Source organism: Ictidomys tridecemlineatus, chromosome Y (genome assembly GCF_052094955.1).
Source record: "Ictidomys tridecemlineatus isolate mIctTri1 chromosome Y, mIctTri1.hap1, whole genome shotgun sequence".
NCBI lineage: Eukaryota > Metazoa > Chordata > Mammalia > Rodentia > Sciuridae > Ictidomys > Ictidomys tridecemlineatus.
The window spans coordinates 5,713,525-5,738,578 of record NC_135494.1 but is presented as its reverse complement, the minus strand read 5'-3'; the positions used below and the strand labels follow the sequence as shown (position 1 = coordinate 5,738,578).

The 25,054-nt window shown below is 35.0% G+C and overlaps 1 protein-coding gene across 6 annotated transcripts in view; it reads left to right on the top strand.

The window, feature by feature from the left end:
- Positions 1-25,054, top strand: part of LOC144372002 (lysine-specific demethylase 6A-like) — a 197,716-nt gene that overhangs the window by 33,238 nt on the left and 139,424 nt on the right. For all 6 annotated transcript variants that reach the window (XM_078035390.1, XM_078035391.1, XM_078035394.1 and 3 more), the window contains 3 exons: positions 10,919-10,968; positions 23,018-23,076; positions 24,620-24,740. In XM_078035390.1, the coding sequence (XP_077891516.1) occupies positions 10,919-10,968; positions 23,018-23,076; positions 24,620-24,740 (230 nt within the window). The remainder of the gene's footprint in view (positions 1-10,918; positions 10,969-23,017; positions 23,077-24,619; positions 24,741-25,054) is intronic.

The following is a 25,054-nucleotide window of genomic DNA, read 5'->3' as shown; positions in this document are numbered from 1 at the left end:
TACATCACTTCTAATCTTCTTGTCCGTCATTCAAAATTATAAAGCATTTTGCACACTTACTGATTTTTTTCATTGGCAGTAAGTGATTATATCATTTCCACTTATTGTGAAAATTTTGTAGACATCATAGCAGAAAGTGTTTTGTTTAATGCTATATGTTCGTTGCATTGATTGTTCTTATTATTTTCCCCCAAAAGCGGGTCACTGGAAATCTCCAGGGACACTATTATAGTCTCCAGGGTAGAAACTGTTTGAAGGGTAGACTCATAAAGAACATGGGAAAAAAAAAAAAGAAAAACAATGGAAAAATTCTCCCCAGAATCCACCACCAATACAGCGGAAGAAGTGTCAGAGAAGGAGTGTAGAATACCCATAGTTAAACTAATTCTCAAGGTTAAGGATGATGTAAGAAGAGATAGTAGAGAGAAAATATAAGAAGTGAAACATCACTTTATTGAGAGATTTTGAAAAAAAAATTAAACAGAAATTCTGGAAATTCATTAATCAATAAACCAAATTAAAAATTCAGGGGAAAGCATCATCAATAGACTAGACCACTTGGAAGACAAGAGTTTCAGGCAATGAAGAAAAAATACATAATCTTGAAAATAAAGCTGACCATGGAGAAAAGATGTTAAGAGCCATGAACATTCGAGAAATATGGGATAAACTGAAAAGACCAAAGTAAGGTTTAATGGGATAGGTGAAGGTTCAGATATACAAACCAAAGGAAGGGTTTGTAACAAAAAAGAGGTTACAGAACTGTATACAATTATAAAGGAAATAATCTTAGGAAATTTCCCAAACCTAAAGAATGAATGGAAAATCAGATATAGGAGCAGACTCACATCAAGGCACATATTATGAAACTACTTAATATACAGAACAAGAATAGACTTTTAAAGGCTGCCAGAGAGAAAAAAACCAAAAAGTCACAGTTAGAGGGAAACCACTGTGGTTCTTAGCTATTTTCTCAATCCAGACCCTAAAAACTCTGAACAATGTATATCAAGTTCTGAGAGAAAATGAAGCCAGCCAAGAACACTTTACCTAGCTTTAGAATTGATGATGAAACAATACCTTCCTTGATAAATAAAGTTAAAGGAATTCATAACTAGAAAGTCTGCTCTAGAAAACATACTCGATAAAATATTCCATGATGAAGAAATAAAAGTGAAAACAGTAAAGGGAGAAACTACATTAGAATAGTCACAGGAGAAACTATTTCAAAAACTAGAAAGACAGATTGGCAGATTGGATTAAAAAAAAAAAAAAAAAGACCTGGGCTGGGGTTGTGGCTCGGTGGTAGAGCACTTGCCTTGCGTATGTGAGGCACTGGGTTCAATTTTCAGCACTGTAAATAAATACATTAAATGTCCACCACAACTAAAAAAATGAAAATCAAGACCTAACGATATACTGTCTCCAACAGTCTCACCATAGGCAAAGACATCCATGCACTGAAGGTGAAACAATGTGAAAAAACATATCATTCACATGGATGTTGTAAAAAGACAGGAGTTTGTAGTCTTATATAAAGTGGACTTCACATCAAAGTTAATTAGAAGGGACAAAGAAAGACATTTCTTACTGCTTAAAAGAATTATATATCAATAAGACATAATAATTGTGTATATTTATACTCTAAACAATGGAGAATCTACATACATCCAAAAAAACCCTTCTCAACTTTAATAATCAAATAGATCACAACACAATAATACTGGATATCTTTAATGCATCTCTCTCGCTACTGGGTAAGCCCTCTAGACAAAAAAGAGGTTACAGAACTGTATACAATTATAAATAATTAGACTTAACAGACACATATAGAATGATTTCATCCATCAATGACTGAATATACTTTCCTCTCAGCAGTACAGAACTCCTTCTCTAAAATAGACCATATTTTATGCTAAAAGAGAGAGAGATAATACTTTGTATTGTATGAGATCATAATTGAATGAAGTTAGAAATCAGTGAAATAATAAAAAATAGAAGCTAGTCTAACCTGGAGACTAAATAATATGCTGTTGAATGACCAAGGGATAGCAGAAATAGTCAAAAATGAAATAAAAAGTACTTAGATATAAATGAGAATTGAGATAGAACATATTAAAATCTCTGGGACACTATGAAGGCTTGTTTCCTTTTCCACTAAGGCTAACTTTTCCACTAAGAGGAAAATTCATTGCATTGAACTCACTTCATTAAGAGAACGCAAAGTCAATAAAAACCCAATATTACATCTTTTATCTATCCATCTATTTATTTACTTATATATAGTATTGAGAAATGAACCCAGTACCTCACACCTGCCAGGCAAGTGCTCCAACACTGAGCTACAACTCTAGCTCCCTAATATTGTATATATCTTAAAGTCCTAGAAAAAGAACAAATCAACAAGAAGAGCAGAAGACAGGAAATAATAAACATTAAAGTTTAAATCAATAAAATTGAAACAACAGAAATAATTCCCAAAATTGACGAAACAAAAAGTTGGTTCTTTGGAAAACTAAATAAAATTGATAAACCATTAGCCAAACTAATAAAGAGAGTAAACTCAAATTACTAAAATTAGTGATGAAAAAGGAAATATTGCAATAGTCACTATTGAAATACAGATAATAATTAGAAACTATTTTGAATATTTATATTTTAATTAGAAAATCCTGATGACATCAACAAATTTCTAGAGACATATGATCTACCAAACAGAATTATGAGGACCGAAAAATTTAAACATAAATTTCAAGCATGAAATTGAAAATGCCGGGCTGGGGATGTGGCTCAAGTGGTAGCGCGCTCGCCTGGCATGCGTGCGGCCTGGGTTCGATCCTCAGCACCACATACAAAGATGTTGTGTCCGCCGAGAACTAAAAAAATAAATATTAAAATTCTCTCTCTCTCTCTCCCTCTCTCTTTCAAAAAATAAAAAATAAAATACTAAATAGAAGCTCAATTGAAGACACTACAGGAGCAAGATTTAAAAAAAAAAAAAAAAGAAAAAGAAATTGAAGATGTCATCAAAAACCAACTGTGAAAGAAAAACACAGGACCAGAAAGGTTCTCACTTGAGTTCTATCACACCTTCAAAGAAGAATCAACATCAAGCCTCTTCAAGATTCCTTCCAAATTCATTTTATGAAGCCACTATTACCTTGACACCAAAACTAGACAAAGACAAATAAAGGAAAGGAAATTTCTGACCAATATTCTTGATGATGAATGTAAATGCAAAAATTTGTGTCAAAATACTAGCAAATTGCTTTCGAAACATTAAAAGGACAGTGCACCATGATCAAATGGGCTTCATCCCAGGGATGCAAGGTTGTTTCAAGATGTGGAAATCAATGACTATAATTTATCAGATAAATAGAGTCAATTACAAGAATCACATGAATGTCAATATACGCAGAAAAGGCATTTGACAAAATACATTCTTCTTCATGTTTAAAACTAAAAAAAACTAGGGGACTGAGGATGTGGCTCAAGCAGTAGCGCGCTTGCCTAGCATGCCTGCGGTGCTGGGTTCAATCCTTAGCACCACATACAAATAAAGATATTATGTCCACTGAAAACTAAAAAATAAATATTAAAAAAAAAAACTAAAGGGCTGGAGATGTAGCTCAGCGGTAGCGTGCTCGCCTGGCATGCGTGCGGCCCGAGAACGATCCTCAGCGCAACATACAAACATATATGTTGTGTCCGCCGATAACTAAAAAATAAAATATTAAAATTCTCTGTCCAAAAAAAAAATAAATAAAAAATTAAAAAATTTAAAAAACTAGGGATAATAGAAACATACCTTAACATTTTAAAAGATATATACTAAATCCAAGCGCAGCATCATTATAAATGGAGAAAGATTGAAAACATTCCCTTTAAAAAGGGAACAAGATAAGGATGCTATCTTGAACCACTTGAATTCAACACAGTCTGGAACCTCTTGCCAGAGAATTAAAAGAAAGAAATGAAAGGGATGTGAATAGGAAAAATCTCTATTTGCCAAAGATATGATTCTATATTTAGAAGTTCCCCCAAATTCTACTAGACAACTTCTGGAACTCATAACTGAATCAACAGAGTAGCAGGATGTAAAATTAACACTCAATTGTATTCATATATGGAATCTATTGAAGGAAAAATTAGGAAAACTATCCCATTAACAGTATTGTTGAAAGACACAGCCAAAGGGGCCCCAGCAAACTTCCAGCTGCCAGCTGATGATTGGCTTACAGTGTCCCCAGCAACATCTAGCTGATTGGCTCCTCTGAGGTGATGTTCATTGGGCTGTTTCCCTGCCCTTCAGACTGCCAGCTGATGATTGGCTCACAGCGGCCCCAGCAACATCTAGCTGATTGGCTCCTCCATGGAGCTGCTCATTGGGTGACTTCTTTGGTTCCGCCCACACAACCCAGCCAATCGGCCTCAAGAGCAGGAGGATTGTGGGAGGTGGAAAGGCTGGTGTTGGGGTGAGAGGCTTGTGGGAAGTCGGTGGTGGCAGTTGGGCTCTGAGGGTTTTTCCCTGAGGAGCTGTTTTGTTTGGCGTTTGTAGTTCTAAAAATAAAGTTAGTTTCTTTTGACAAGTGGCTCCTGAATTGTGCCCAACCAGACTGTGGCATTTGGTGGCCCGTTAGGGGAAGGACTGAGGGTAAGTAAACTGCTCGCCCCTGAGGGCAGGGTGAGAGGATGGGTAGCCATTCTAAGTTTCCTCTTTTGTTTTGCTTCATTTTTGTTTTAAGTTGCCTGTCCCTGGAGATGAATGAGACGGAAGAAAAACCGCTCGCATCTGAGGAAAAACTATTTGCGTCTGAGGAACAGATAGGGAGAAAGGACAGATGCACATGTCAGGAGGATAGAAAGGCTATAATGATTTTGTGTGGTTCCCTTTTTATTGGATTCTGTCTCGGTTTTGTTTGGCGTCATCTTGTTGGGTTGTATTGTAGTAGAAATACGGGATCAGAAATTAGTAAAAAACAAACCGAAAGAGTGTTAAGTAAATTGTTAGAGGAAGGAGGTATCCCAGTAAAATCAAGAGCAGTCAGGGCATACGTTGATATAATACAAAAATATAGCCCATGGCTTTTTAAGGAGGAGTTGTTAGATATATCACAATGGAACCATCATGGTGAAGATTTAAAAAGAATAGAAAAGAACAACCCAGGGACTCTGCCAGTTGGCACATTGCCATTGTGGACGTTTGTATCTGGTTTGCTTAGTCCAAAGCCTTCAATTCAGACAAAGGTAGAGGAAGGAGAAGACATATTGATTCAAGTAAAAGAGAAGGTCTCTCAAATTAGTCAGAAAGAGGAAAAGATTCAAGTAAAAGAGAAGGTCTTTCGAACTAGTCAGACAGAGGAAGGAAGTTTAGAGCCATCAGGGAAAAAGTTACAACAGGAGACTGCTGCTAACACCTTTCTATTAGAGAGCTTAAGTGTCCAACCAACAGCACCACCTCTACAGGGCACTGCTACTAACAGACTTCTACTAATTTAGAAAGTCTTTTTGTTTTCTTTGTATCTCTGTTCACAATCTATTTGTTATGTCCACAAATTAGATCCTTATTCATTGTGTGATCTCTAGCATTGATTTATAATTACTGATTTATGAAGTTGCCTTCTAATGCATATAAAAAGAGGCTTAAATAAAAAACAATATGGGATTTTATGTATATTGATATAGATTCTTGAATTTTTTTTTATTTGTTGATGGATCGTCACTTTATTTACTTATTTATATGTGGTGTAAGAATCGAACCCAGTGCCTCACACATACTAGGCAAGTGCTGTACCACTCACTACCCCAACCCCAAAGTAGACACTCTTTAATCACTGTGTGTGTGTGTGTGTGTGTGTGTGTGTGTGAGTGTGTGTGTTGCTGGGGATTGAACCCAGGGCCTTATACAAGTGAGGCCAACTGAGTTATATTCCCAGCCCCCCCCCTTTTAAATATAACTTCAGGTCAGTGTGTAAAGTCTTAATTTCAAATTTTAATCTTTTTAGCATTTGAACAAGCATACTGTTTGTGAGCCGTCTCTGTTTTTATCTGGCCTAGTTTTTTTTATCTGAAATGTTTTAGTTTCTTTTTCATTTTTGAAAAATAATTTTGTTGCATATTTTAAAATTTCTTGATTTGCAGTATTTTATTGCATTTTAAATATATCATCTCATTTTCTTCTGGAAAAAAGCAGGTTTTTTTTCTTATGTATTTTTAATTTGTGGATTATAGTTATATATACTGATAGGATGTGTTGTTACATATTCATGCATGTATACAACATAACAGTATAATTTTGCCAGTGTCACTCCCTAGCACTTCCTCTTCCTTCCCCTTTCCCACCCTAGGTCCCTTACCTGTCCTGATTTTCATGAAATCACCACCTTTTTTTTTCCTTTTTCCCTCTCTAGCTTTCTCATATGAGTGAAAATATACAACCCTTAGCCTTTTGTTTGACTTATTTTGCTTAACATATTGGTCTATAGTTCTGTCTATTTTCCTGCAAATGCCATAATTTCATTTTCCCTTACGGCTGAATAAACTTTATTTTGTAAATGTACCATATTTTATTGATCCATTCAGCCATTGATAGATATGTAGGTTAGTTTCATAGTTTGGCTACTGTGTCTTGTGTTGCCATTAACGTGGGTACGTATATTTCACTATAGTATGAATGATTATAATTCTTCAGAGTAAATACTAAGGAGTGATATAGCTGCATTATATGATGGTTCCATGCTTGGTATTTTTTAAGGACTCTCTTGTCACAGTCTGGCTGGGCACAAAATCAGGAGTCACTCAAGCAGGAACAAGCTTTATTTCCAAACCTCCCTCGAATCCCATTCAAGTGGCCTTCTCCTGGGACACACTGCACCAACAGGAAATCCCTCCTCTAGAATTCCCTCCTACCTCACTTCCCCAACCAATGGGAACTCTCCAGGAGTCCCACAAGAGCTCCAAAGTAGCAGGCCAAGGAGGAAAGCAGGGGTCTAATCTCCAATTGAATGCACATCTTTACATAATCATTATCATCTCAATGGCTTGCTGGCATCACCTTTCAACCAAAAATGGGATGCATCATTCCTATTTGGCTATGGCTCTCAGCATTCTCTGTATTGATTTCTATAGTGGTTGTACTAATTTACAATTCCACCACCAATGTAAAAATGTTCTTTTTCCCTCCATAATCTTCTCCAGCATTTATATTTACTGTTATTTGTATTTACAGTAAGTACCATTCTAACTGGTATGAGATAAAATCTCAGTGTAGTTTTGATTTGCATTTCCTCAACTTGTTAATGATATTAAACAGTTTTTTAAAAAATTGTTGGCTATTTCTTCTTTTGAGAATTGTCTGTTTAACTCATTTGCCCATTTGTTGCGTTATTTGAGTTTTTTGATGTGTTTTGATTTCTTTATATATTCTAGGTATTAATCTTTGACTGTCAGAGAAGGAGCTAGTAAAGATTTTCTCCCATTCTGTGGGTTCTTTCTTCACATACTTATTTTCCTTTTCTGGGAAGAAGCTTTTTAATTGATGCCATCCATTTATTAACTGCTGTCATTATTACCTAAGCTTTAAGGATCCTATGGAAGTAGTCATTGCCTGTGCCTATATGCTGGAGTGTTGACCCTAACTTTTCCTCTAGGAGTAGCATAGTTTCTGGTCTGATTCCTGGGTCTTTTATTTTATTCTATTCTAATTTGTTATATATGACGGCAGAATGCATCTCAACTTTTTATAACTCTGGTTATACACAAAGTAGAGTCACATCATTCATGTCTTCATACATGTATAATTCCTAAGTCTTTGATCCACTTTGAGTTGATTTTTTTGTGCAAAGTGAGAGATAATGTTGTAATCGTAATCTTCTGACATATGGGTAATCAGTTTCCCTGGGTGCATTTATTAAGCAGGCTATCTTTAATATGTATTTGGCAGCTTTGTGAAGAATCAGATGACTGTAGATGTGTAAGTTTGTCTCTGTGTCTTCTATTCACCATTAGTCTTTTTTTCCCCTTGTACTGTGAATAAGTCATTGGTATTTTGATGAGGATTGAATTGAATTTATATATTGCTTTTGGTACTATGACCATTTTAACAATATGGGTTTTTATATCATTGAACATTCGAGGTTTGTCCATCTTGTGAGGTCTTCTTCAATTTCTTTCTTTGGTGTTGACAGTTTTCATTGCAAACAGAGGTCTTTCACCTTCTTGGTTACATTTATTTCTAGGTTGGTTAGCTGGGTTATTTGTTTATTTGAAGCTATTATAATGGGATTGCTTTCTGATTTCTTTTTTAGTAGATTCATTGCTGGTATGTAGGAAAGCTATTGATTTTTGAGTATTGATTTTTTATCCTGCTACTTTATCAAATTTATTAGTTCTAATCATGTTTTCGTGGAGTTTTTGAAATTCTAGCTATAGGATCATATCTACAAACTGTGATAATTTGATTTCTTTTGGAGCAGGGGTTGTGATACAGTGGTAGAGCACTTGCCTAGCATGTGAGAGGTACTGGGTTCGATTCTCAGCACCACATATAAATAAAAAGTGATTAAAAAAATTAAGCTTGGGCTGGGGATGTGGCTCAAGCAATTGTACGCTTGCCTGGCATGCGTGCGGCCCGGGTTCGATCCCCAGCACCACATACAAATAAAGATATTGTGTCTGCCGAAAACTAAAAAATAAATATTAAAAAATTATCTCTCGGGCTGGGGATGTGGCTCAAGCAGTTGTACGCTCGCCTGGCATGCTTGCAGCCCGGGTTTGATCCTCTGCACCACATACAATCAAAGATGTTGTGTCTGCCGAAAACTAAAAAATAAAGATTAAAAAAAAAATTCTCTCTATCTCTGTCTCTCACTCTCTTTTAAAAAAAATTCTCTCTCTCTTTTTAAAAAAAATTGACTTCTTCCCTGTTTTTATCACTTCTTTGTCCCCTTTTCTAATTTCTCTGAATATAATTTTTAGCACTGTATTATATGAATGGTGAGAGTGGACCTAATTATCTTTTCCTAGATGGAAAAAAATAATTTTTAAGCTTCTTTTCTGGGGATGGTGGAGGAGGGGCATAAATATTACAGATTGAACTCAAGACATTAGATGAGTCATATCCCTAGCCCTATTTTGTATTTTATTTAGAGACAGGGTCTCACTGAGTTGCTTAGTACCTCACTTTTGTTGAGGCTGACTTTGAACTCAGAAGTCTCCTGCCTTAGTCTTCAGAGTGGAACTTTTGCTTTTTTTTTTCCTTCAGTATATTTTTTAGTTGTTGATGGATATTTATTTGTTTCTTTATATGCAGTGCTGAGAATTGAACCCATGCTAGGCAGGCACTCTACAACTGAGCCACAACTCCAGCCCGAACTTCTCCTTTTGAGGGCTGGAGCCTGGGATATTAAGTGTTTTTTCTTAGAATAGTCCTCTGCTTTTTGGAGTAAATCTTGATCTTTCTCTATTTGCTTCTCCCAGTAAGAAATCTTCCTCTCTGAGTTATAAGGGCTGAGGGTGGGTATAGTTTTGGTCTGCTATCACTTGATTTAGGTTCAGCTCTGTAAGAGTGAGTGTATAGATCAAAGCAATACCATTGTCATTTGCTCTTGCTTGGAATATGGAGCCAAATGGTGAAGAGAAATATTGGCACCTCTTGGGGAGATATTCAAGCCCTAAAACAGGCACTTGTGCAAGGAGAAAGAATTCAGTGTTTTTAAGATTATCATAGTTGAATCCTAGTGGGTAAGGTGTGAAGTGGGAATGGGGAGAGAAGGAATGATTTATGACTAAGTGCTATACATTCTTATTGTTCTTTTGATATTATATAGATTTTCTTATGCAAGTATGTTTTCATTTGGTTCGTGTTCTTAAAAGACAATTTCCAGAGACTTTTAAGTGATAGTTTAAAGGTAATTTTTACCATTTGTTTGCTTTTCTTCCGGAAGGATTTGTGGATCCTTTAGGCTATCTTTCCGAAGTCATTTTCTTCTATGTTTTTGTTTTTAGTCATAAAATTTTCAGACATGAAATATAGCCTGCATTGTGATTCTTACATATACTGCTGTCTCTTTAGCATTAAAACTGAAAAAGCAAATGTTTCTTATTAGACTTAAAAAAATTGTGGTTTAAATTTTAAAGGATTTCAGATAATATTTACATTTCTATTAGAAAGACATCTGAAATTCATAAAAATGTTTGTGAAAGATATAAAAATCTGTTCCTTTGGTGTGACACTACTTTCATTTAAGTTTTTTCTTTTTACTTTAAGGTCATTTTCAGTTTAAAGTTAACTCCAGGGAACTTAAATACATGCTTAGATCTCACCCAAGTAAACTCTTGAGTCAGTTAGACAGTGATAGAGTATTTTCCTTTTTAAAAATATTCTGAATGTCTTAATTCTTATATGTTTATATAGCTTCTGATTTTCCTTTTCATCTGTCAGAAACTACTTTATGTGACGTGAGAAAATGTTGCTCTTTAAGATGGGTTGAGAGGAGGGCATAACTATATTGGAATTAAACTGAAAACAGGGTCCAAAGACTTTGTAAAGGGAAACATCACAACTAAGAGTAACTTGACTTGTTAGAAATGTTAAGAAAAAATTGAGAAGATTCACTGTAGTATGTATGAGCTTTAGAAAACTTCCATTGTTCTTAATTTCCAAGGGAAGAAAAGTTGATGAAACTAAATGCCAAGATTTTACATTTGTTCAAATACATGGGTGAGATTTAGTCATGCTTCTATACACCTGACTCAGTTTTTAAGCCACAAAATTTAAATTAGTTGGTTTTTATGTCAGGTAGTTGGTTGATAGATGAGCAGTCCTGGCAACTTCTAATAAAGTGTTTCTTAATCTTATTGTAGATCTTCAAATGTGAAATGATTTAATTAATTATTATTATTATTATTTTGTTTTCAGCATTATCTGCATATCAGAGATACTACAGTTTACAGTCTGACTACTGGAAGGTTGGTACAAATTTGAATTCCAATTTTCCATTTTGGGATGAATTATGATCAATATAAATTTTATTCTCCATTGCCTCCCGCACCCCACTTTCTTTATCTCCCTAAAACTGAGGGTTAAACCCAGCATTTTGCACATTAGGCACTCTACCTCTAAGCTACATTGACTTAAGCCTTTCAAATTTTATTTTAAGACAGGATCTTGTGAAGCTGCACAACTTGGCCTTGAACTTGTGATCCTCATGTTAGCTTTTGAAGCAGCTGGGATTTTGGATGGGCATGCATCCTGATACCCAGTTATTTTGCTCTCTTTTTTATTACTGACAAAAATGCCAATTAAAAAAGTTTTTTTTCAGTTATACTTGCACACAATACCTTTATCTTATTTATTTATTTTTTATATGGTGCTGGGGATCAAACCCAGGGCCTTACACATGCTAGGCGAGCACTCTACTGGTGAGCCACAATCCCTGCCTGACAAATGTTAATTCTAAAGTTAGAACATACAGGGTATATTGCATGTGCATTTTGTATGAGGTATTTTAGTTTTAATTAGCTTTTTCCTGCAATTGATTTCCTAGATAATATAAATGTAATTTTTAAAAATGAAGGGGGTGGATGTGGAGAAAAGAAACCAACAATTATTCTTTTTAAGTTATTGCTACTTTAGAGGGGAAAATAAACCATGGATAGGGTTCATGATGAAGGACAGACACCTATAGTCATTGTTTGGTACCTGATAGGGATTTCAAACCTCTAGAAAATGCCACAATTGCTCAAGACCCTTGTATAAAATGGCATGGTTTTTACATATGATTTATACACAATGCTTTGCATATTTTAAATTACATCTGAATCACATATAATACCTAAGACAATGTACTATATCATTCAGGGAATACTGACAAGAGGACATAAAAATCTGCATGTTTAGCAGAGAGCTTCTTTTTTGTTTTTCCTAAATGATTTTGATTTGCTTTTGGTCAGTCTATGGATACAAAAAGATTGGAATTGGAGAATTCTTTCCAACTTCTTTCCACTTCAAATTATTTCATGATTAATTTGAAGTGGAAAGAAACAATTAAAAATGAAATCTTTTTTTTCCTTTTTTTTAATTGGTTGTTCAAAACATTACAAAGCTCTTGACATATCATATTTCATACATTTGATTCAAGTGGGTTATGAACTCCCATTTTTACCCCGTATACGGATTGCAGAATCACATTTGTTACACATCCACGTTTTTACATATTGCCATACTAGTGACTGTTGTATTCTGCTACCTTTCCTATCCTCTGCTATCCCCCCTCCCCTTCCCTCCCATCTTCTCTCTCTACCCCATCTACTGTAATTCATTTCTCTCTCTTGATTTTTTTTTCTTTCCCCTCACATCCTCTTATGTGTAATTTTGTATAACAATGAGGGTCACCTTCCATTTCCATGCAATTTCCCTTCTCTCTCCCTTTGCCTCCCACCTCTTGTCCTTGTTTAATGTTAATCTTTTTCTCATGCTCTTCCTCCCTGCTTTTTTTATTGCTCTCCTTATATCAAAGAAGACTAAAAATGAAATCTTCTTAAATCCAAAAAATACATAGATTTATTTTGATGTAGTATTATTTTCAACAAAACCTTGTATATATTTTTCATATATTTAAAATGTACAGTCACATATTTAAAATGTACAGTTCAGTAGTGTTAATGTATTCACAGAGCTATGCAACCAGTATTACTACAGTCAGTTTTAGGACATTTTCTTCATGTAATAATGAAACAATAGTCTTCTCTATAATTTCCTATTTTGTATCTTTCATACAAATAAAGTCATGTCTGGTGTTTTCTGATTGGCTTTTTTCAGTTAGTATAATATTTTTAAGGTTTATCCATGTTGTAGCATGTATCAATATTCTATTAAAATTAGAGATTTTAGTTGGAATAATTTTGGCAAAAATCATATATGCAAGGAATTTGATTTCAATCCAAATCCCTTACCTCTTCCTTCCCTCTTCTTCCTCTACTATATTGTATTCCTTTTGCTTTTTATTTTTGATTGGTACTATGTACGTACACCTAAAAGTGAAATTCCCTGTGGTATATTTTTATAAGCATATAATGTGATTTTGATAAATTCATTTTTTATTTCCTTCTCTTTCCTGTCCTTTCTCTCTTTCTCTTGATCTTCTACTCCAGTGGCCTTCCATATATATATTTATGATATCCAGCCCTCACCACCTTTCCCCAATTTTACTCAGATTCCCCATATGAGGAAGAACATTTAACCCTTGATTTTCTGAGCCTAATTTAGTTCAACTTAGCATGATGTCTCTATTCTATTTCTATTTGTTCATTGGTAAATGACATAAATTCTGTCCCTCTTTATACCTGAATAAATCCTATTATGTGTATATACAACATTTTTTTTTATCCATTCATGTACTGACAGGCATCTGAACTGGCTTTTGTGAATTGTGCTGCTGTAGTATTCTGATTTGAGTTCTTTTACCAGTAAGTTAAAATTGCATCATATGGTAGGTAGTTCCAGTCTTTTTTTTTTAATATATATTTTTTGATGGATTTTATTGTCTTTGTAATAAGGATCAAACCCAGTGCCTCACACATGCCAGGCTAGTACGCCACCACTGAGCCACAACTCCAGCTCCAGGCTTAGTCTTTTGAGAAAAAGCCCCATTAATGCTTTCCAAATTGGTGGCACTAATTTGCTGTCACACCAACAATGTCTGTTTTTTTCCAACATCCTTGCCAGCATTTATTATTGTGTATGTTCTTGATAATTCTATTCTGACTAGAGTGAAATGAAATCTTAGTGTAGTTTGGTTTGCATTTCCCTGATTGCTAAAGGTGTTGAACATTTTTTTAATACATTTATTGGCCCTTTCAGTTTCTTTTCATGAGAAATTTCTATTTAGAACTTTTTTTGCCCATTTATTAATTGGTCCTTTATGGGTTTTTTTGGTGTCAAGTTTTTTTTTTTTTGTGTATTCTGGATATAAATCGCCAATCATAGGATTAGCTAGCCACAATTTTGTCTTGGTTCCTTTGCTGTGCAGAAGTCTTTTAGGTTGGTGGCCTTCTAATTATTGGTTCTTGGTTTTATTTTGTGGGCTTTAAAAGTCTTATTGAGAAAGTTGGTGCCTGCACCTAGAATAGGAATGTTGACCCTGTGATTTCTTTTACTAATTGCAAGGTTTCTAATCTAATTCCTAAGTCTTTAATTCATTCTAATTTGACTTTTGTGCAAGGTGAAAGATGGGGATCTAATTCCATTTTTGTACATTAAAAATATCCAATTTTTCCCAACACTGTTTGTTAAAAAGATTCTTTTATTCAATTTTATTTTTGGTCCCCTTGGTAAATAAGTATCAGAAGCTATAAGTATATGGGTTTATCGCTATGCATTCTGTTCTGTTCCACTGGTTTTCACATCTATTTTGATGCCATACCATTCTGGTTTTAGTATGATATTTTGTAGTATAATTTTAGATCAGATATTATAATGCTTGTTGCATCACTCTTTTTGTTCTGAATTGCGTTGGCTACTCTGGATCTCTTCATATGAATTTTAAGGTTGTTTTTGACTAGGTCTGTGAAGAATGTCATTGGGATTTTGATGAACATTATATGAATGTATATATTGCTGTTGGTAGTATGGCCATTTTCACAAAATTAATGTTGTCTTATCGAAGTTTATGGAATGGCTTTCTGTCTTCTAAGGGGTATCTTCGATTTTTTCTTCTGTGTTACCTAATTTTCATTAGAGATCTTTCAACTTGTTGGATAGATTAATTTTCAAGTATTTTATTTATTCATTTTTTGGGGGAGTTATTGTACTGTGGATGGGTTTCTCATGTCTTTCAAGCCAGAGTAGCTATTTAATTTCCTTCTCTCTGGAGCACGTTCTCTCTCTCTCTATCTCTCTCTCTCTTTCTCTCTCACTGTCTTATCCTATTTTTAATTTATTTTTTAGTTGTCATTGACCTTTATTTTATTTATTTTTATGAGGTGCTGACAAGGGGCTCAGAAGTTCACAGTCTGCAGAAGTTCACATAAAAGCAGTTTTTCTTTCACTGTTCTAGTCAAGTTAACCCTTCAAGGACTGCTGCAGTCTGGCTGGGCACAATTAAGGAGCCACTTGTCAAAAGAAACAAACTTTGTTTTTAGAACACACACACCGCACCATACAGCTCCTCAGGAAAAACCCTCAGAGCCCAACTACCACTACCAGCTTCCCACAAGCCTCTCCACCTGCCCCATTCCTCCTGCTCTTTGAGGCTGATTGGCTGGGTCATGTGGACATAGCCAAAAAAAGTCCTCCAATTAGCAGCTCTGTGGTCTGAAAGGGCGGGGAAACAACCCAATGGGTATCACCTCAGAGAAGTCAGTCAGTTGGTATCTAGAAGTTTGCTGGGGCCACGGTGAGCCAATCATCAGCTGGCAGCTAGAAGTTTGCTGGGGCCCCTTCAGCTGTGGCTCTGAACAAAGGACAACACTGAGAAGGGGAGATCTTCCCTCCAGCCCTGCTCCCCCAGCTGTTGCTATAAAGCCGAAATTGGTGACTTCTCTTATTTTAGAAATATTGACATCTCTGTGAAGCTCCAGCTCAAAGCCAGAGACCTTGTTTACACATTTCTACAAACTACTATACTGGATATATATATTTATGAAAAACTAGTAAGGAGGTGTCCAGAATTTGGAGTGCTGATTTCTTCTCAGCCACTGGCCAGGTAAAATAGGTCACTCTAGTGCTCACCTAGCACTTGCAAGACCCTGGGTTCGACCCTCAATAGTACATTAAACATAAATAAATAAAGGTATTATATCCAACTACAACTAAAAAATATCTTTTAAAAAAATTTATTCTAATTTATGGTTGTTGATTAAAATGTTGGTTTACTTTTTAAAAAACTATTTTTATTTTTTAGTTGGACACAATACCTTTATTTTTGTGGCTTTATATGTGGTGCTGAGGATTGAACTCAGGGCCTCGCAAGCAAGAGACAAACGCTTTACTGCCAAACCACAACCCGGCTCCCTTGATTTACTTTAATTTAATATATTATTGATACAATGTGGCTTGGAATTCTTATATCTTTCTATTTGTGTTTATTGTTTTGCTTTTCTTGCCTTCTGTGTGAATCTGAAACTTTTTGCTGTTTTGTTGTGCTCTCAGCTTTTGTTCCTTGTTTTTTTTGTTTGGTAATGTCATAGATCAAAATTTTCAGCCTAGGCACTATTAACATGTGGGGCATGTTAGATATTTAGCAGCATCCCTAACTTCAACCTTGGAAATGCTGGAATTACCACCCATCTTCAAATGTGACAATTAAAAATGTCTCTAGCTGGGCCCAGTGTTCTGTAATGTCCATGGAAAGCCGATGTTGGAAGATCACAAGTTTTGAGGCCAGTCTGGGCAACGCATTGAGAACTTTTCACAAAATAAAAAGCTTGGGAGGGTGAGACAGGAGGACCATGAGTTCAGAGACAGCTTCGCAGCAGTGAGGTGCTAAGCACTCAGTGAGACCTTGTCTCTAAATAAAATACAAAATACAAAATAGGGCTGGCTCAGTAGTCCCTAATTTCAATTCCTGGCATCAAAATAAATAAATAAGTAAATAGGGGTAAAACTCAGGGATGTTCACCCTGGATTCAATTTCTAATACCATAAAAATAAAAAAGGATGAAAGGAGGGGTTAGAGGGAAGAAGGGAAGGATAAGAAGGAAGGGAATGAATAAGACAAAAATATCTCTAAACATTATGTCCCTGGTGGAAAACTCTTCTATGATTGAGACTCACTGCTTTATATTATTTCACTATGAAAGGGTAAAGTTTCTAAGCTGGAAAGCTTGAATTAAAATGTAAAAGATGAGGTATTATTAAGTTCCTCTGTGACACCCAGATTAAGACAACCAGTTAAGACAACGACCTATTGGCCATTTAGCCTAGCCCTGTGCAGTTTGTCACAGGGCCTGAACCAATCAGTTTGAATGTGTACCCTGCTTAGGAGTGACCAATCACAACCCCCCCCACCTTCCCACCCCCGCCTGCCCAGCAGGTTCCCGCAAATGAATGTGCTAATCACATCTCAGAGTTGTTGTTCAATTTTCCCTGCCTCATGATGATTTGTACTGATGTATGCAAAGCCTCCCGCCCTCCCCAAAAAGTGTACTTAAGCTCTGCTTGAACCTCTGCTTGGGGCTCTGGGCCACTCTCCCTTCCTGAGTGAGCCTTGAGCCTCAGCGCGCTGAATTAGGATCCTCTTCAATAAACTCCCTCCTGCCCATTGCATGAAGCTGGTCTCTTGTGGTCTCTTTCTCCAATGATTCGCCGGACCCTTACAACTGTGCATATTTCAGATATTATATTGAATATTAAAAATTATTTCTTAATTTTCTGTTTAAACACTTTTAAGCAATAAGATTTTATCTTATTTCCTGTTCCCTCAGGACTGACTGGACTGTAGGAAGATTGCTTTTTTGGCAAAGAAAGCACTGGGGAAACTATTGAGTGGGCTTCTTTTGTAGAATTATTCTCTTAAGCTCAAGTATTCCCACCACCCTCATCTGTTTGTCCTCTCCCAGTAGCATGTCATTCTGTGGGGATTCATGTAGATCAAGGCTGTTCCACTCAGCCTGGAGGTGAAAAAAGAGCACAAAGGAAGACACCATCCCGCTACAATCCCTTTGGCAGGCATATTCCACCACCTACCAATAGCATGAAGGTGGGGACTAAGTCTTAAACACATTGGCCTTTAGAGAACATTACATATACAAATAATATTACTTAGCAGATGTTTGTTGAAAATCTGCTGTGATATTGAGGTAGACAGGCATGTTACCCAAGGAACAATGGGTCTGGCTTATGGGTTTCTGGTAGTGGTGGCTGTGTTACCGCTGTTCTTGCTTCCCCAGTGAAGAATAACACCAGAAAAGCACACGCCGAAGCAAGGTCAGAGTACAAATTAGAAGTTTATTAAAGGGCAGCAGAAAAGACTTCTCCCAGAGGAAGAAGGGGACCCAAAAGGTGGAATCCATGGAAGTGTGGTTGTCTCCCCTTTTTATAGTTCTTTCAGTGATAATGTAGGTTGGAAGGCCTGAGGGGTGGGACACAGGTGGGCCAAAGAAGTAGTCTGAGCAGGAAGGACTTCATTAACACTTCTTTGTGATGGGCTATCTTCAAATCTGCTGGGGGCTATTCATTAATACTTCTTCCAGGTGGACTTTGGCCTAGGGCCTTTTTGGGACTTCATTAACATTTCATGAATTTTCCTGTGTTTTCCCTGAGTCATTTCCAGCATGGCCTCCATTTTAGATTTCACTCGATATTAGACCCAATTTACCTAGCTACCCTGACTATCTAACTTTAAATCTGGCTTCAGCTGAATTAATGCTATTTCAGACTGTGGGAAAGTCCACAGGGTGATAGAACTGTAGATAAGTTGCTGGGTGGTTTGACTGCTACTTGAACAGGGTCTTTCTTCTTAAAACAGCCTTCCAAATATCTTGGATTTCACTGGGATTTTGAAAGCTCCCATAAAAACACTTTTTTTTTTTTTTCTGTAAATGGTTGCCAGGTTATTGTTACTTTAGGATTATTTGTTCCCATACATTATCAGAGTTATTTTGGGCCTATATTTTCTCCTGCAAGTAATAGGTAGTTTGCTGAGGAATGTAACATATCCTGTCCATTTAAGCCAGCAGACTGCAGGTAAATTGCTTCTTGGAATGTAAGAAGGTCAGCATAATGGGCCCAGTTTATAAAATTATTCGTATCTTAACCTTATGTTTCCACTGTCCTCATCTATTTGTCCCCTAATATTATCCCTCTCATTTTGTATCCCCTCCTCTACTCCTCTGGTTTTTTATTTCTTGTTGGTCTACTTTTAGTTTTCATAAGATCTTCCCATTCCCTGCCATCCCATCCAATTTTACCCCCCTTCTTCCTCTTAAAATTCCAACTATGAAAGAAAACACAGTCTTTGACTTTCAGAATTCGGCTTATTTTGCTTTGCCTAATGCTTTCAAATTCTTCTTTGATTTTAGTGTAAAATGGTAATAATAGATTGAGTTGAGTAATGTTCTTTTTGGGGAAAAGAGTTTATAAAAGAGTGGTACTTATACTTTAAATGATTGCTATAGCATTTATCTGTTAAGCCATTTGTGCTAGAATTTTCTTTGGAGAAGTAATTTAGTCTCTTCAGTTGTTGCAGATTTATTCAGATTATTGATTTCTGTTTATGTTAATTTTGGTAGTTTATGTCTTCCTGGGGACTAATTAATCTCATTTAGGTTATTTATTGACATATAGTTGTTCATTTTAATGCTTTACAATCTCTTTTATTTCTGGGTTGATATTGGTATTGTCCTCTATTTTGAAATTTTGGTTTAATTGATTTTTCTCTGTTTTCTATACCTTATTGAGTTGTTGTTGTTACTGTTATTATTATTATTTGGTACTGGGGATGGAACCCAGGAGCACTCAATCAGGGAGTCACATCCAGCACTATTTTGTATTTTATTTAGAGACAGGCTCTCACTAATTTGCTAAGTACCTCCCCATTGCTGAGACTGGCTTTGAATTCGAGATCCTCTTCTTTCAGCCTCTCCAGCTGGGGTTACAGATAAAACTCAGCACCCTCCTTGAGTTATTTGCTTTCCTACATATTTCATTTTTTTCCTTGCTTTGGTCTAGTTTGTTTTTTTAATTTAAAATTTATTTCTGCCAGTGTTTAATGTGGTTAATTAGGATAATCTTGAGTTTCTTCCTTCTAGGAACTCATATTTCTGGCTCTAAGTTGTCCTTGTAGTATTGCTATAGGTGCTTCCATCAATCTTGGTAGGTTGTGTTTTTGTTTTCTTTCTTATCATAGTACTTTCTGGTTTTTCTTTTGTTCTTTGATCTACTGGAAATTTGTAATATGTGCATATTTTTCACATATTTGTGATTTTTCTCTTCTGTGATTACAAATGTTCCATTGTGATTGTAAGAGATAGTTGTTCTGAATTTAATAGTTTGAAACAATTGAGTCTTGTTTTATAGGCTATTATATAGTCTACACTCCCAAAAAATGTTTTTGTGAACTTGAAAAGAATGTGTATTCTGTTGCTGAGAGGAATGCCTGTACATTCTGTCAGGTCTGTTTGGCTTACTGTATTTTCAGTCTTCTGTGTTTATAATGCTTTTTTACTTATTGTTCTATGCATGAACAATATAGCATTTGGGAAGAGTTTGTGAGAGTAATAGTAGTGGTGGTGCTAATTCTTAATTTTATATATATATAAATTCATCAGTGAAGTTATGTGGAAGTATTCATTACTGTTGATTGTCAAATTCACATTGTAGTTTTGTAAGTTCTATTATTCTGAAGGTATATAAGCAATCAATGAAACTATATGTGTCATTGCATATTCATCCTCTTCATTTTTGTGTTTCTTCAGATTTCCATTTTGCATTTTCACAAAATTGTGAATTTATTTTATATGACCCGGTGTGTTCCATTATTACTGGAAAGCAGAACATTGTCTGATAGAGAGTAATGGTTGTTCCTTTCTTTGCTCCATTGTATTCCTAGGGTGTATTTGTGTGTGTGTGCATGCACATTCTTTTTATATTTTGTTTAAACCTTAGTATTTGGTTAGAAAAGTAAAATATTTAAATGACTATATTTTTTGCCTTTTGATTACAGATAACAGGCTTTTTCTCTCTTATTCTCTCACCACTGTGCATCCTTCCATGGCCTGGCTTGAAATCTTTTGCAGGGCTCTTAACAGACATAAGAGAATCTAGGGAATTCAACTGAGTGTCATATCTTGAGTCTTAAGGTACTTGGACCATTCCACTTTAAATTCTGGCTATAAGTTGTCCTTATAGTATTGTTATAGGTGCTTCCATCAATCTTGGTAGGTTGTGTTTTTGTTGTTGGCTTGAACAGGTCTTAAACTAATTTCTATACAAATGGTATTTCCTTCTATATCTAATGATAACTAGCTTTCTGTTTCTAAAGGTAATTATTTGTTAAAGAATTTGTGGATTATACACGCTTATGATTTTTTTTAATGAATTAACATTAGTTTAAATGATGTTAACTTAATGACCTAATTTATCCATGAGTATACATGTTTCCTGTGAAAAAAGTACTTCCTTGGGCCGTCATCTTTTTAAGAATAATCTCTTGACAATTGAAATAGTGACATTTATTGGATCATCATTGTTCTCTAAGTGGAATAACTGTTTTATTTTTAATGTTTTTTTATTTTTATTTTATTTTTAAAATAAATTTTTTAATTTTAGTTTTTTTTACTTTAAATTCAATTTAAATTATTTAAAAATAAATATTTGTGTAATAAACCCTATTGGTACTTTGCCCATATCCCTTTGTTATTTTTTCATATCCCTTTGTTATTGCTTTATGAACATTGAGCACTTAAGAACTGTCTTTGGCAGGCAGCTACTATAGGATAATTAGCGTCACCTCCTCTTCCTTTAAGGAATATCAAAGATGGTTGTCACCTCTGGGGGATGAATACTCTAGCTTTCCAACCCTACATTAGGGTCTCTTAGTAGAATTCCATACTGTCACACAAAATCCCCAGACTAACTATAACAGGATAACTCAGTAATGAACTCTTTTGGGTCTCACTTCCTTCACTGTCTGATAAAAATACTATCCTGATTTACTCTTAAAAATATTTATAACCAGAAATCAAGGCAAAAGTTTAAAAAGTTGTCATAGTAGGAACTAAATAAAAATTTACATTTACTGTTTCAATGACTATATTTGGAATTGTGGAATTTTTCTCTTATTTGGTCTTAAAATCACTTTGTGAAGAGTAACTGCATAGTCTAGCCTTGCTGTAATAGTAGTAGTCCAGGGAAGGTACTTGTAGATGCTTATATTGTGCCATTTACAGAATATTTGTTTTTTTCCAATGGCTAGCCTGTTGCATAGGTTTATGACTCATGACCAGGTAACTCTGTCACAGTAAAATTGTTTTTACTGGTTAGGTACTTTTGGCTTTTTTCACCTGTGTGAAGTTTATTTCTACCAAGATAGTTGTTCTCTGGGAGAGTTTTGATCAAGAGAGAGTTAGGCTTGGGCTTATAAGTCAAGTCAGTGATAGGAGGCCACATGAAATAACAGAAGCATCTTATTACTTACTGATTCCAGAGAAAAGAAGGCAGCATATTTGTCAGGGCAAACAGGAAGAAGAGAACAATCTGACACGTGTACTTAACCAACCGGTGAACGTCAAGTGAGAGCCAGTGAAAGTGAAGAAAAACTATGGGCCAAAGTCTATTGTGGATCAGACCTTGCCCAAGATGGTTGCTTCAGGAGAGATCTAGGTTACAGAAAATAGGCAGGAATTCTGAAATGTTATATGATAACTGAGAGGTTTTCATAGATAACGTGTAAAATTATGTGGAGTTTAAGAGAAAATCAGGTGAATCAGCTAGGTTCTATCTAGCTGTCCTTTAGGGAAGTGATCACCAGGATCAAGATGAGAGGAGATGGAACACTTGGAACTGTATCATTGGTGTCTAAGTCCTATATGAGAAAGTTATAAAGTGGAAAGTTAGTTCAGTAAATCTATATATGGACTGTAAACAGTTAGTGATATTAAAAAAAAAATCCATTAGCTATGTGAAGTTAATTACTTTTGGGAGTTAATTTGTTTTTAATTCTAAAATAACATTAACATTTAATAATATTGAAAAGAAAGTTGATTTCAATTTGAAAAGTAGAGATAAACAGAGAAAGGTGTAAACAATAGAAAAGTACAATCTGAAGATTTTCTTATTCCTGAATGTCTCTTTTGGATTTCTTTCAGAGAGTTCTATTTTTTTTTGTTGTTGTTGTTAGAATGGGTTGATTGAAAAGAAATACTTTCCCAGTTGCATGACTTTGGCATTATATGTTTGATTCAGTGTTTTTAAGCATATTGTAGTATGTGATAAAATATTCAGAATTTAAATCATCCAATGTACTTTAAATATATAGTAGATATAAAACTTTTAATACAAGTTCCTTTGCTTTTTCAGAATGCTGCCTTTTTATATGGTCTTGGTTTGGTCTACTTCTATTACAATGCATTTCATTGGTAAGTTGATTTATTCCAGGATTTTCAAATAAATTGTAGTATGTGTAATAACACAAAATATTTTAATACTCTTAAGAATTGTTTCAGAAGAATCATTTTTACCTTTCTTCCAACTGCTTATATAGATAGGAACATTGGCCAATAACTGGTAACTAAATGATAAATTCTTGGTGGCAACTGGTTATAAACTTTCAATATCCTACTGGTAATAACAATTCATCACTGAGGATTAATTATGAATATAATCAATTGAGGATTAACTATGATCCTACTTTCTGCCTTTTAGAGTTGTAAGAGTTCAAAGGAAAATAAATTGGAGCCTCGAGTGGTGGCGCACACCTGTAATCCCAGTGGCTCAGAAGGTTGAGGCAGGAGGATCTCAACTTCAAAGCCAGCCTCAGCAACAGTGAGGCAAAGAACAATTCGGCATGATCCTGTCTCTAAATATAAAATAGGACTGGGGTTGTGGCTCAGTGGTCAAGTGCTGCTGAGTTCAGTCCTGGGTATCAAAAGAAAAGAAAAGAGAAGAAATCAGTTTATGACCAAGAATTGCAAACCTGTTATGTAGGCTATATATATCCTGTATTATTTGTAAGTTATTAAATATGTAGTGTCAACTGTTTGATATAGTGTACCAAAGGTAAATATTTAACTCAGGAAGCTTCTACTGTCTTCTTTCCCTATTTGGAGATTCATTTATTATGTCAGCTCTGGAATTTTGTTAAGAATTTATGGATTATCAATGCTTATGATTTTTCCCGTGAATTAACCTTGTTTTACGTGATATTACATTTTTATGTGGTTACCTATATTTAAAACCAAGAATAATTTGGGACCACTTTCAGGTTTCTAATAATTCTTAAAAGATCCTATTTATAGAATTCACAATTTTGAACATTTAGAACAATAGGAGATCTTAGTTTTAATGTTTAATTTTGAGATAAGGAAAATGGGATGTATTAGTTTTTATTCAGTGTTATTTAGACATTTATTTAGTAGCACATACAGGTCTGTTAGGAGTTTAGATTACAGTGTAAACTTGAGTCTTCAATTTATGACAAAAGTGATGGCATTATATTGTTGTGAAAGTAAGAATGGTCCTTTCCACCAATTACATTAGACAACAGGAATCCTATGTTGGGTGGCTGGAGTAGTCAACCCTGTTCTGTATCATACCTACTTAAAATACCCTCCAGGTGGATTATAAATAAATATAAAAAGCCCCCTCCTCCAAAAATCTTCTATAAGTATAGTTATATGGAACAACAGAACTAATACCCTCACTGTCTCACCTTTTCAAGAATTTTCCATTGTCCCTTTCTATTGCACTGAAAATTATATGGAACTTTTAAAGTATTGTCAAATAATTGGAAAAAATTAAGTAGAAATTTTCCTGAGCTTCCCATTTTCTAAAAATTTTTTATAGTACTTATTTATAATTATTTTTATAAAATTGATAATGTCCATTAAAATTAGGCAGCCACCATGTTTTCTTTACTATACATATTAAAAACTTAATTTCTTGTATTTGTATTTTTTTCAGGGCAATTAAAGCATTTCAGGATGTGCTTTACGTTGACCCCAGCTTTTGTCGAGCTAAGGAAATTCATTTACGACTTGGGCTTATGTTCAAAGTGAACACAGATTATGAATCCAGTTTAAAGGTAGGTGATATGAGATTTTCCAGAGATAAAATATTTTTTTTATTACTGTTTATGTGTGTATAAAAGGTGTTAGAGTTCATGGTAGCACTATAAAAATTTAGAGAATTTAGGATATGAACTAAAAGATAAGAAAGGGTGGGTTTTGGGATATAAAAATTCTAAGACTTGCAAGGTAACTTTTAGTATGTTAAGATTCTTAATCTAATATCTAGTAATAATAAACTAACTTTTGTTTTTAAGTTTAAATAAGTTTGTGATCAGGAGATGGTTGCCAGGTATGGATTTCATTTCAGCCTAAACATCATTTTCTTCTA